The sequence below is a fragment of the Pangasianodon hypophthalmus genome, chromosome 5, assembly GCF_027358585.1.
Source record: "Pangasianodon hypophthalmus isolate fPanHyp1 chromosome 5, fPanHyp1.pri, whole genome shotgun sequence".
Classification (NCBI taxonomy): domain Eukaryota; kingdom Metazoa; phylum Chordata; class Actinopteri; order Siluriformes; family Pangasiidae; genus Pangasianodon; species Pangasianodon hypophthalmus.
The window spans coordinates 32000815-32013314 of record NC_069714.1 but is presented as its reverse complement, the minus strand read 5'-3'; the positions used below and the strand labels follow the sequence as shown (position 1 = coordinate 32013314).

At 37.8% G+C, this 12500-nt stretch overlaps 1 protein-coding gene across 3 annotated transcripts in view; it reads right to left on the bottom strand.

Moving 5' to 3' along the window:
- The window catches only part of LOC128318434 (inactive histone-lysine N-methyltransferase 2E-like), an 8748-nt gene extending 549 nt beyond the window's left edge, over positions 1–8199 (bottom strand). Inside the window, exons 1-14 of one of the 3 annotated variants that reach the window (XM_053234615.1) lie at positions 7768–7846; positions 6885–6959; positions 6609–6744; positions 6296–6458; positions 5978–6170; positions 5738–5839; positions 5553–5624; positions 5321–5413; positions 4474–4566; positions 3685–3777; positions 3044–3115; positions 2354–2459; positions 2046–2110; positions 1–1329 (exon numbers count right to left, since the gene is read on the bottom strand). The exon at positions 1–1329 is cut by the window's left edge and continues 549 nt beyond it. In XM_053234615.1, coding sequence (XP_053090590.1) covers positions 1237–1329; positions 2046–2110; positions 2354–2459; positions 3044–3115; positions 3685–3777; positions 4474–4566; positions 5321–5413; positions 5553–5624; positions 5738–5839; positions 5978–6170; positions 6296–6458; positions 6609–6744; positions 6885–6896 — 1293 coding nt within the window. In that variant the 5' untranslated portion in view covers positions 6897–6959; positions 7768–7846 and the 3' untranslated portion in view covers positions 1–1236. Of the gene's footprint in view, positions 1330–2045; positions 2111–2353; positions 2460–3043; positions 3116–3684; positions 3778–4473; positions 4567–5320; positions 5414–5552; positions 5625–5737; positions 5840–5977; positions 6171–6295; positions 6459–6608; positions 6745–6884; positions 6960–7767 lie in introns of all 3 variants that reach the window. The other 2 variants (XM_053234613.1, XM_053234614.1) reach the window with 2 other exon arrangements.
- Between the last annotated feature and the right edge of the window lie 4301 nt (positions 8200–12500).

Below are 12500 nucleotides of genomic sequence, written 5' to 3'. Positions count from 1 at the left end.
CCTCTGAAAAGCAAGTTCAATTATATTGTTTTTCCTATACCTAGACATCTGGGTTTAAGATCAAATGACGAATATAAAACGATAGCTCAGAATTTCAGCTTTTTTTCCTGATATTTACATATAGATTTTTTAAACATTTTATTTTCAAGTGATGAAGTATGTTGGAACATGTGACTGGTGTTTCTTGTTGCCCAGGTGTATCCTGTTAAATTGATAGTTTAAAGAATTAGTAGCTATGAACAGCTACTCTTGTTTTGAGCGATGTATATGGGATGTATGTATGCTGGCTTGATACAGTTATTGCAAGTAAGGGATATGAACCAAATATTAAGTGTTGTTTAATTTACTTTAAGAGAATTTGTGCCTATACCAAAAGGTGCCATGTTTTAAGCTGTGTAACACAGATATAAAAATCAGGAGATGAAAGCTGAAATTCTAAACCATCATCTCCTATTCATCTTTTGACCTCAAACCCAAACGTCTTCAGTGTATAGCAAAAACAGACTAATTGAGCTTGCTGTTCCGTTACTTTCAGAGGAACCTTTATGTAGCATCCCTTGCCCATTTTTCCTGCTTCTAACACATCAACACAGAGAACTGACTGTTATACCAATATATCCCAACCCTCAACAAATGCCATCGTAGAGAAATAATCAATGTTATTCACTTCACCTTTCACTGGTTGTTATGTCTGATTGGTGTATACAACACGTATCAAAAGAATCAATTAGATTGTGATGTTTAAAATTGTGAACCTTATAGCCAGCTTATTGCACATAAAACAGCAGGTGCTCTATGGGACATGGGCAAAGCATCTGTGTTTGAGACTAAACAAACAAGTATATAAATATGCACATCATACAACCATAAAGACTGGGAGATATGATGACATATACTTTTGTTTCAAATTAAAAATAGGTAAAACAAAAATGATAATTATGAGTTATATGACTAAAATAAAAGTCAAAACCACATATATAACTTGGAAAATACAACCAGAACATCCAGCTTTGGCTTCTTTTGGTGGGTGATCCTTCTGCATCCCTGTAAGAAGAGATTACCACATTATTCAGCACACAAACAGTGTGGACTGATCATGACCAAAACAATTGGGCATGTAACACATCAATATGTTAGAAAAACCTACCAATCTGCACTGGTGCACTCATAGACACATTCATATTCTCACTTTCAGTGCCATTCTCAGATTCACTTCCATCAGTTTAGCCAGGAGAACTAAATGAACACCACGGTAGGGTCAGGGTTTTGGGTTTGGCAGCCATGGCAGAGTCTACATTCCCACACCAGATATCTCCTGGGGTTTGGAAGCTTTTAAGTGCAATGAAAGAAGATGACGTTGCCTCTGTAGTACGCAATGACTTTTGTAATTTCTAATCCATCAGTAGTTTTTCTTATTTTCAGTACAAGAAATTACAGATGACTGAAGACACTCCTCAGCTTCATCCACTTTAGCTTTGCCCTCTGCCATTAATGATTCCTCAACATCTCCATGTAAATCACTTCCACCAGCTCCCTCTCTTACTTCCAACAGTTGCTGGCTTGCAGATGTTCCAGTGACTGTTGTTGGCAGCATTAAACTGTCTGATGCACTGCCTAAAACTGCAACTTTTGATGTTCTGTAGGTCTCAGACACTTGCTTACCCTGAACTTTGCTTGAAAGATTATCTGAGGTTTGTGTATAGCTCGCTTCATTGTCGTAGTCTACATCAGTCAACTGCTCCTCATAAAGTAAACCAACTTCTTCTCTGGCCTTAACACACACTTTGCCCTTGCTTGCACCTTCAGGATTCAACTTGGCAATCTGGGAATAAATAGCCTTTCGTTTCTCCATATTCAAGGGGCATTCTCCTTGTAACTCTACTGAACTCTCAGATTCACTGTCTGACTCTGACTGTGGCACATATTCTTCATCTAGTGATTCATCCTCACCAGAACTTACTCTCTAGTACCAGAAAACAAACGATCACTAGAAATTGCACTTGCAAATGACTAAAATTTATATAATGAATTATAAATGCACTCACCCATGATAGTGACTCATTCTTAATAAGTTTTACAAAGCAGGACTTGTGCCAAAAACAATTGCAGACTGCAAAAGAGAGAGAAGTAAATAAGTAAGAATGTAAGACTTCAATACACATAAAACTAAAAACACCACAACTGTTGCCTTAACTCAATATAAAAAGATGAAGCTTAGAATTTTATTAATAATTTTCAAACCTTATGAATTTATGAGACCAGGACCACTGTCTGGAAACAATGGGCCAATTGGACAAACCATACCAGTTATAAATTAACTGCCATCTTAAATACTGTAAAGTACATTACTGACCTTTGCATCTCAGACCAATCCATTTGAGTGATGCTACAGGTCCAACACATGCTGCACATTTGTTCATGCTCGAAACAGTTGTGAAGACCATTTCATGTTTACAATTCTGTGAATAGAATTAATAAAACTCATTTGACATCACAACCAAAAATATTTGTCTAAAAGTAACTCTAGTGGAGGAATAACATGGAAAGCAAAATCCATTTATTTGATGTTAGATGATGTGCACTTTGGGCATTTTCACAACTCACATACAAATACAGACAAAAAGAGCATGCCTGTTAGAGGTTTTACTCTTGACTTTATATAACAAAAGCTGAGGTGACAAAATACTAACAAGTATCTGGATATTCTAGATACTGCATCAGCATTCTCTTTCACACGTCTTCATTTTAATTCTGGATGTGTTTAAGTATGAGGCAATGGTGACAAAAAAAGCAAAATGTATGTTTTTAAAACAAATCAAAAATGATCAAAATAACTGATAAATATAGGTTTTGATAGCAGAACATGTTGCTCACTAATGTGATATTCGACATAGTGTATGAATGGCTTTGGTCATTACACATACAGTAGATATTTGAAATTATGCAACATGAAATAAATTATACAAATAATGAAGGAAATTATTGATGATGTATTCCATAGAAATATCATAAGCCAGAAATAATGTCTATCCAGCAAACTTACTTTTTCTGTTTTCTCACTTGGTGCTATTGTATCTTTTTCCTCAGGCCCAGATTGCTCCTTCACAATGGTAATCTGAAATATTAGACAACAAAATGTTAAGGTTACAGATTAACCAGGCTAGGAGTATTTTCTGGCAAACACCAAACACCATTTTCATGAATTAAAATGTTACACCGAGTGGGTGGTGGGTACAAAAGTTAGTGTCACATTCAAGATCCAAAAGGGCAATACAATTTTTAAACCTATTTTGGTTCAAACATGCATTAGCTTTAACTAATGGTGTTTTCCATGCAAACTACACCATTAAATAGGCAACAATAGTCTACAACAAATGTGCTATGCATCAGTTCCTTGACACTCACACTATACTATGTCCAGTTACATTTTCTGACATGTCTGACCTCCAACAGCTCTCTGCATGCATGTATCAGGCACACTTTACTCTCGCACTCGACTTTATGACTATTTGATATACAGGAAGTGTATCCAAAAAAAATTGAAGACATCAAAAAAACTCCATTCTCATTCCAAACATCAGACAGGCAGGGCAGCTATAGTGTCTTTCTAACCAGTTTAGTGACATTAGCAGGCAATGGCTATCCTTTTGGACATAATTAATCAGAAGATGATCTCAAAATTACCTTTTCTGTCTCCTTTCTTGGAACCTCAGGCTCCATCTTGTCCTTTATAGTCGTCGGCACTGTTGTAACCTCAGTAATGGTTCCAGCTGTATTCTAAAAACAAAAATAACAAGAGATTTCTATGATGATAAACCAGCACCCAAGTCAGATCAATACACATTTACAGTGCACCACTCCCAGTGACTCTGAAGAGGCAGATAAATACCTAATAATGTATATGGTGTTCATGATATAGCTTCACAAAGTGAAGTCCCTCGAGACCAGGTTTCTGTCAGACGCTTTACACACAGCTGCTGATGTGCATTTACTATCACATGTCTACAAGGTCCCTTTAATACCCAGTGTACTGATAAACCAGTGCTGTGCCACACACAAGCTGATGAACACAGAGTCATCATATAAATCAATACTGTCCTCATATACCATGTACTAGTCAAACACACTGACACACACTAATATTCCTCTGGTAGAGGATCCTTATAGCATAGTTCCTAAAGGTTCTCATTAGACACAGTGTTCTCATAAAACAGGTCTCAGCCATACACATCACATACACACACTAACTACATTCTTAATATAGTGCCTACAACTGCAGACACTTCTATCTCTGTGCTCAAGAAATGTTTCCAGTGCGAGGAGCAGCTCACAGACACACTTCACTATTACAGTGCACCAGTCCCAGTGACTTTAAACAGACAGTGTACTGTGATTAAAAACTCCCTCAAACTCCGCAAACTGCACAGAACAATTAGGGAGATAATTAATCAGATGATGATTTCTACAATTTACCTTTTCTGTCTCTCCTCCTGGAACATCAGTCTCCAACTTGTCCATCACAGACGTCAGCTTTGATGTAACCTCAGTGACGGCTCCAGCTATATTCTAAAAACAGACATCACAAAACATTTTTCTCATTTCACAATTGTTACACACACAGTATTGCCAAGAAGAATTTGGAATCAGCGATTTTCTGTAACAGTTGTGCTGGAAGTTTCCAACGAGTTTCAATCAACAAATTTTCAGTTCATCCACAGTAGCGCATCAGCAGTCTTCCATCACTGCATCTCTCAAATGCTCTATAGGGTTTAGGTCAGGGCTCTGGGAAGTGTTCATATGTGCACTGTATATACAGTATAGTAGGGAAGTGCACTGTATAGATGGTATACTATTTATACCCATATAATGAACATCCATCAGTGACAATGATGCCCGTAAAAACAGTGCTGTAGCTGATTAACTCATAACTGCACCCCACACACTGTAACGTGTGTGTCACTGCTGTACTCACGGTAGACCACATATATACTCAGTGCTGCTCCTATAATGGTCCCCTACTACTGAGGGATGAGAATATAACACACTGCACATAGTAAAAGGAATGAACTCTAGTCAGTAACTGTACATCTATTAAATGCCAATTTAAGATAAAGTATATGGTGTTCATTATATAGCTTCACAAAGTGAAGTCCCTCGAGACCAGGTTTGTGTCAGATGCTTTACACACAGCTGCTGATGTGCATTTACTATCACATGTCTACAAGGTCCCATTAATACCCAGTGTACTGATAAACCAGTGCTGTGCCACACACAAGCGGATAGGGGGATCATTAATCAAAACATGATTTCTATAGTTTACCTTTTCTGTCTCTCCACCCGGAACATCAGTCTCCAACTTGTCCATCACAGACGTCAGCTCTGACGTAACCTCAGTGACGGCTCCAGCTATATTCTAAAAACAGACATCATAAAACATTTATTATTAATAAAACCAAATTTTCAATACTTATTATTCAAGCTTGTAAATTGAGTATAGAATTGTATATGTAAAATCAACAGGTTTTAATTCATTATATATTTCTGTAAATGACCTGTTCTGTTTGGTTGATGGCTGCCTGGGTATCTTCGGTCACAGGGGTAAAGGGGTCTGCCTCAGAAACAGCCTACAGAACAGGTTAAAGAGCAAGATGAAAGGCATGTATTAAAACTGGAGCACTGCTTGGTTTCAGCAGACCATGTTAGCCAACTTCCAATTCTTTCACTGACTACAGGATACCTGGTGCTGTGACAGAGACTGATTGTCTTTCACCCTCCTGGCCTCACTCAATGCCATAGTGCTGTTTTCCTCTGGTGGCAGTTGGTGTTCTTCAGCTACAATCTGTGAAGATTTGTTAGGACAGTGTAAAATATTGGGAATATAATTAGATGATTGTAGCATGTAATGATTTGTAAGTTATGTTTGCACCGGCATGTTTAAGCGTGGCCCAATAACACTGAATAGTTCAATCTTTAATACCTTATTTCTCCAAGGCAACTCAGAATTGCCATAGTCGTATGTGATTTCTTCTCCAGGGTCGATGCTCCTAGTCGCAAATAAACATAGATGAGGCTTTCCCTCTACAGTGATTATTTTCATTTTGCTGTTTGGGCTGATGTGGTCATCATTGACAAGTCTCCCAAGGGAACCATCTTCTCTGGAAGCATCGACACTGAAGCATGATATAAGACAACACATAACATCTTGTGGCTGCACAGAAGACCTTTTCAAAACTTTATGCATTAGCATGATCTTACAGAAAACATTATATGAAGAACAATGCAATGTTATACATACCATAAGAGTCTTCCATTGAAACAGAATTCATACATGAATACTTTCATGGCATCGTGATATAACTTCTGTCGTCGTTCACATTCAGCTTTGTTTATGAGTTGTCCTCTGTACTCCAAAAGAAAATCTCCCTTATCAAAATGAACACAACTGAATACTCCACGTCCTGTATGAGAAAGCACAACACCTGTTAGTCCAGTGTTTATTCAAGCCGAGCAGCACATCTGCAGTGTTCTCTAACGTCCTGATGCTCCTAAATAAGAATAATAATTTTTTAAACAAAAAAAATAACAAAGAATGACATATTAAGACTTACCTATAAATGAATTTATATATTTCACATCAAATCCCTCCTTGTCTTTGGCAGCAGATGTGAAATATTCAGCCTCCTGTTTGGGATTGTCTCTCCTCCTCCTCCTCAGCTTCATCTCACACAGTCTGTACACCGGACGCTGTGTGTCCACGCACAACTCATCCTTAGTACTTTAGTTCATTTAGTTTATACTTAAGTTTGAAGCCTTAAAACACTTTGGCCTGTATATAGGTTATTGTTATATAAATGTAAAGCAATGTAAATTTCCTGTGAGCCTACCGAGGGCTCCATCAGTGATGCTGAGGGATGTGCAGTTACTCTGCTGTGACGTCACCGCAGCACCAGCACACACAGCTGATAAACAAACCACACCACTCTCATTTATATACTATATATAAAAATATATAATAAATATATATAATAAATATATATAGTTATTTAAAGGTGCAAACTAGCTTATTTACGAGGCGTGTAGAGACTGTCAGGGGTCAGAGAGAGTAAAACCCGCAGCTGCAGCATGATAAAATGTTAGTGTTAAATCGCGCGCCCCCGACGCGCGCCCCCGACACGCACTACAGCGGCGCGAGCTAACAGGAAGTGGTGCAGCCAAACTAAGCAACTGCAGCTAACTAACAGTTAATAGAGTTCGCTCCGGGATTAATAAAATAACACCGAAATAAACACTTCTCCAGTCTCCATGCTATTTGTTGTTTACCGGTTGTTGCTTGTGTTCAGCTAACGCAGGCCACTCGAAACCATTTGAGCTACAAACCATACACCCGCGCTGTGTTCCGGAAGAGATGATTTAAAGATCAGCGATGTCGCACATTAGCATTAAATATCATTAGCAACGCTACCATGCTAATTTACCGATATTTCCCGTTTATATTAATTAAACCAAATTCACATAAACCATAACCTACACTTAAACTCATTCATTAAAAATACATTTGGCAAGTTTTTAAAGTAGAGAATTCTGTGATTATTATGGTAACTAGCAGGATTTTTAAGATATACTCATTAGACTAAACATGTACCCCATTCTCATGAGCATAATCTTTTATTTTTTAATCTGAATATGTATAAACTAAAGTAAACGTGCATTTTGCAATATAATCATATAAAGTACATTTAATAAAGTGTATAAAGTTAATTCTCATACCTGTTTTTTAAAGATTGACGTATTATGAGTTCCGCATGATGACGCGCTGCACATAGAGAAACTCCGCCCACAAACCGAGACACGTGACATGAATGACATCGGCCGCAGCCAATCAGAGCGCGAATTAGGCGAGTCAGCGGTAGCCAATCAGAAGGCTCAAATTTTGTGTGAGTGTGTAAGTTGGTGCAATACCAAGACCAGACTAAAGGGGGCGCTATATTAAATTCCGAGTTAACACTGTGTAAAGTCAGTTTCAGGGGTATGTGGTGTAAGTGGACTTCGACCGAAACTTTGAATTTTAGCTTCTCTTACTTAGATATATATAGATATATTAGAGGAATTATGGGGACACTGTCCCTGTCCTCATAATTCCAAATGTCCCCGTAGTGTCGGTACGTAATCAGGTCAAAAGTCCTCATAAGCCACAAAAACCAACGCAGGACACACACACACACACACACACACATACACATACACACACACACACGCACACACACACACACATACACACACGCACACACACACACACACACACACACACATACACACACACACACGTACACACACACACACACACACACACACACACACACACACAAACACACACAGTCAGAGCTTTAAACTGCCAGAGTTTGAATTCTGTCCAGATTTCATGATTCTCCTGCTAATAACTGACTTTTCTTTGTTGTTGTTGTAAATGTTTTACTTCACACTGAAAATTCTTTATTCTTTATTCCCTCAGGTTTCTCTTATAGCTCTGGAAAAGTCTGGAAAACTCTTCTGAATCCGTGTTGGAGAACTAAGGCTCTCATTTCCACCTCAATATGAGAAAGAAAGAAAAAAAGAAATAAAGAAAGAAAAACAGACTGGAAAGAAAGAAAGAAAGAAAGAAAGAAAGAAAGAAAGAAAATGAGATTTGGAAAGAAAGAAAAACAGATTGTAAAGAAAGAAAGAAAGAAAAAGAAAGAAAGAAAAACAGATTGTAAAGAAATTAAGAAAGAAAGAAAGAAAGAAAGAAAGAAAGAAAACCAGATTTGGAAAGAAAGAAAGAAAGAAAGAAAGAAAGAAAAACATATTGTAAAGAAATTAAGAAAGAAAGAAAGAAAGAAAGAAAACCAGATTTGGAAAGAAAGAAAGAAAGAAAGAAAACCAGATTTGGAAAGAAAGAAAGAAAGAAAGAAAAACATATTGTAAAGAAATTAAGAAAGAAAGAAAGAAAGAAAGAAAGAAAACCAGATTTGGAAAGAAAGAAAGAAAGAAAGAAAGAAAGAAAGAGTGGTGGATTTAGTCAGAACTGGCTAATGTTGTTAAACCAACACTTGATGCTAAGCACTGAAGCCCCGCCCCTTGGGAGTGATCATGTGCTCTCAGCCAATCAGAACACACTGTGCACTAACATTAGTGAATAACGGTTATATCTCAGTATCACTGGTTTATAAAAAAGGAAGCTGGAAATAAATAATAAATGAGTCATGAGGTTTGTGCTCAGTGTTCCAGTCTGTAGCTCCTGTTTAATTACGCACAGGAAGCGTGTTTAATTCCTCTCCTCTCTTACAAACATCGCTAAATCATCATCCGTCACGCTAACGAGGATATAAACGCGCAGGGAAGAACAAACGAAGCGTGCGACGTGACGAATCGACGCATCCGACAATCAGGATCGCTCTCATCAGTCTGAGAGATGAGCAGAGCGCCGTCCTTCTCCCAGATTACATCACGTCTCCGTTAATATTCGCTTTTCATCCGGAGCCCAGCAGCGCGAGACTCGTAGCCTTGGCTAACCGCCGCCGCCTCTAATTATTATCCAATTTATGATTTATCACCGCGCACTGCTGAGTCTGATCACGCGCTTCTCTTAATTACAGTCTTAACTCATCTACACCGAAGTTTCCATTCGCTCCTCGCAGGATCACGCTGCTGACATTTTATCTGCGCTTTAATTTAAAAACAACAACTAAAGAGTTATTTATATCCCAGCAAAGCACTTAAAGGCCGAACGTCCAGCGTACACGATTAACATTAACGCATTATTACGACATTTTACAGTGAGTTTAGTCCTCGAAGATTATTATTATACATTTTCCCATTTTTTGTTACTATTTAATAGCTTATAATTAACGTAAATAATCAAAAATCAAGTTTACGTTAAGAGTTAATGGTTAAAAAAAGTAGCATGTAGTCAACATGTGTAATGACGCTGGGAACTTTCTAAAATTAATCAACTTTCATCTCAGTGCTAATTGATTACGTCACGTCTACGCTAAAGCTGGATATTAACGTTTAGCGCTAACACAATCTCAGATTCTAGATGCATCTACGTGTCACGGTGGCGCCGGACTACGTTACCCACAAGCCATTTCACATCATGTGCTCACTGCACACACCGTGTCACATGACCACGAGCACCTGCTGTCCAATTAGCACGAGGATAAAGTCACAGCACACCTTTAGTTCTTTAGTCATCACCGTTATGTGTCCAGGTTCATGTTATCATCCTGCCTTTTGGTGTCTTTGTGATGAAATTCTCCATTTAGAAGCTTATTTTAGAGGAATTTCTCAAAATGCTGATTATTGTTGGATTTACAGTATGTTAGAGTTTATAATGAATAGATCATAAAGTGTCACGGTGGAATAAATGGTTTAATAGGTAAGTAAATAAGTACATTTTATTTATAAAGCACATTTAAAACAGCTAACGTAAAGAAAAACAACAAACACTCATAGAAGGAGAAATACATATTTAAATACATATATTAATTCTAACAACATCACAATCTGTGATTTTTGTTATTAAATATGCAAATTGTATCATTGATAAAATGCAAAAAAAAATGCTTATATAATAGCAGCGATCCACTAACAAAGATTTAATTTTGATATCTTTTTTTTTTTGGTTTGTTTTTTTTAAATGAAACTTTCACTTGTAGCGTCTCGCCTTTTCTGGAAATTTCTGGAATTTTGCGTTAGAGTGAACATTTTATTTGAGTCGCCGTCAGAGATAAGATCTTTTCTGTTCCAGCGATAAATTAGACACGTCTCATTAAGCTGATTGCTCGTTCAGATTTTTTTCACATCCGTGTTCCTTTTCTAACCTCGGCTGATTACAGATTATAATTATCGCGTCTCTTCCTGCTTCACAGCTGGAGGGCAAACCTGAGAGAACTTCACAGCTGTCAGACGAGTGCTTCTTCTCGCTTTCTCCACTCTCTCTTCTCTCTGTTTTTTTTTTTCAGCCTTCATGACAGCTTTAGCTCGCTTAAGGTGTGTAATTGCAGTCTTTACACTTTAATTCTCCTCTTTATTCCTGCTGCCTGAAGCTGTCCACTCTCAGCAGCACAAATCCGGATTATAAAGCCCTATTCGGGCAGCATTAGTTCTCCATGGGGTGCTGCTGTAATTTCATCCTTTACTGCTCATTTTCTTTTTAATCTCTCTCGTTCTCCAGCCCTGAGAAACGTTATCTGCTTTTTCTTGACAAACGCACTGATCGTTATATGCCCATGTGGATAGACGTGTCTGTGATTTTATGAGCAGATGTTGCCTCTTTCTTTGAAAAAATGTTTTGCCTGCAACTATGCACTGTAGAAATGATGTAATTTCTAGAGATGTACAAATGACGGATGCTTTGGGTGAACTTCTCAAACACATCACTGCTATGGCTGACATCGCTTTCTCTCGATACTGTCCATACTGCCATAAGAAGTACGCATGTTCTTGTATCAGGTCACAGTCTTGCTAAGGCAGCTCTGACTCTAGACTGCGGTTCATTTGCTGCTGCTGCTGGGCTGCACTCCTGCATCACTTTCTCACTGGAAGATGGCAGTCTGTCTGAAGTCTCTGTTGGGGTGAGCTGATTACTCAGGTTCCCTCAAGAGAATGAGAAATATCTACTGAGAGAACATCAGGGTCTGTCTCTCTATGTGAGGCAGCTATACCTCTGAGCTTTGCTATTTATTTAGTCTTTTTTTATACTTTTATACTTTGTACTTTTATTCTTTTATACATTGTTTTAAATGTACTTTATTTTCTCTATAATTTCTTTTTCTATTTTCTACTTCTGCACCTCTGAGAGCATGCAAACTAAAAATCTCATTATACAAGGAACCTTGTGCATATGACAGTAAAGTTCTTGAGTCTTTAATATTGCCAAGCCTGCTGCACATTACTGTTCCTGCTGCAACAACATAGCAAAGGAGCTTACCTTTTTATTTTTAGAGAGCACGTTGTGATCCACTTCACTCTCTGCTGCAACAACGCAGCATCAGAGGAAGCTGATAAATATCCAGCAGTATTTGATCATTGATCATGATAGAGGCCTGGCAGAATAAGCAGATAGACCTCCTGCCCTTAAAAGTTCAACATTTCAGAACAAGTTATGAAATTAGTTACAGCTTCAATAGCAAATACTAGCATTAGCATCACACCAACCTATTCTTATTTGAAAGAAAGTAAAAGATTAGGCAACAATATTTAAACATTTTAGCATTTTTTAAAATCCACTTCCTCAATTCCTGGCAAGAGGACAATGGAATTGATGAGAGTAAATTTATGGTGTCATTCAGAGTCCACTTTAATTACAACTTCATTCATTTAAAATAGAAGAGAATCTGCGTCAGGGTACAGAATGAATTTAGTGTAGGATAGAGTCGCTGTCTCGGGAACTCGGGGTCAAATCCAATCCAATTTCAGTCTGATTCTGTGCGGGTCTTATGAGCAGACGGAGGTCTCTAATG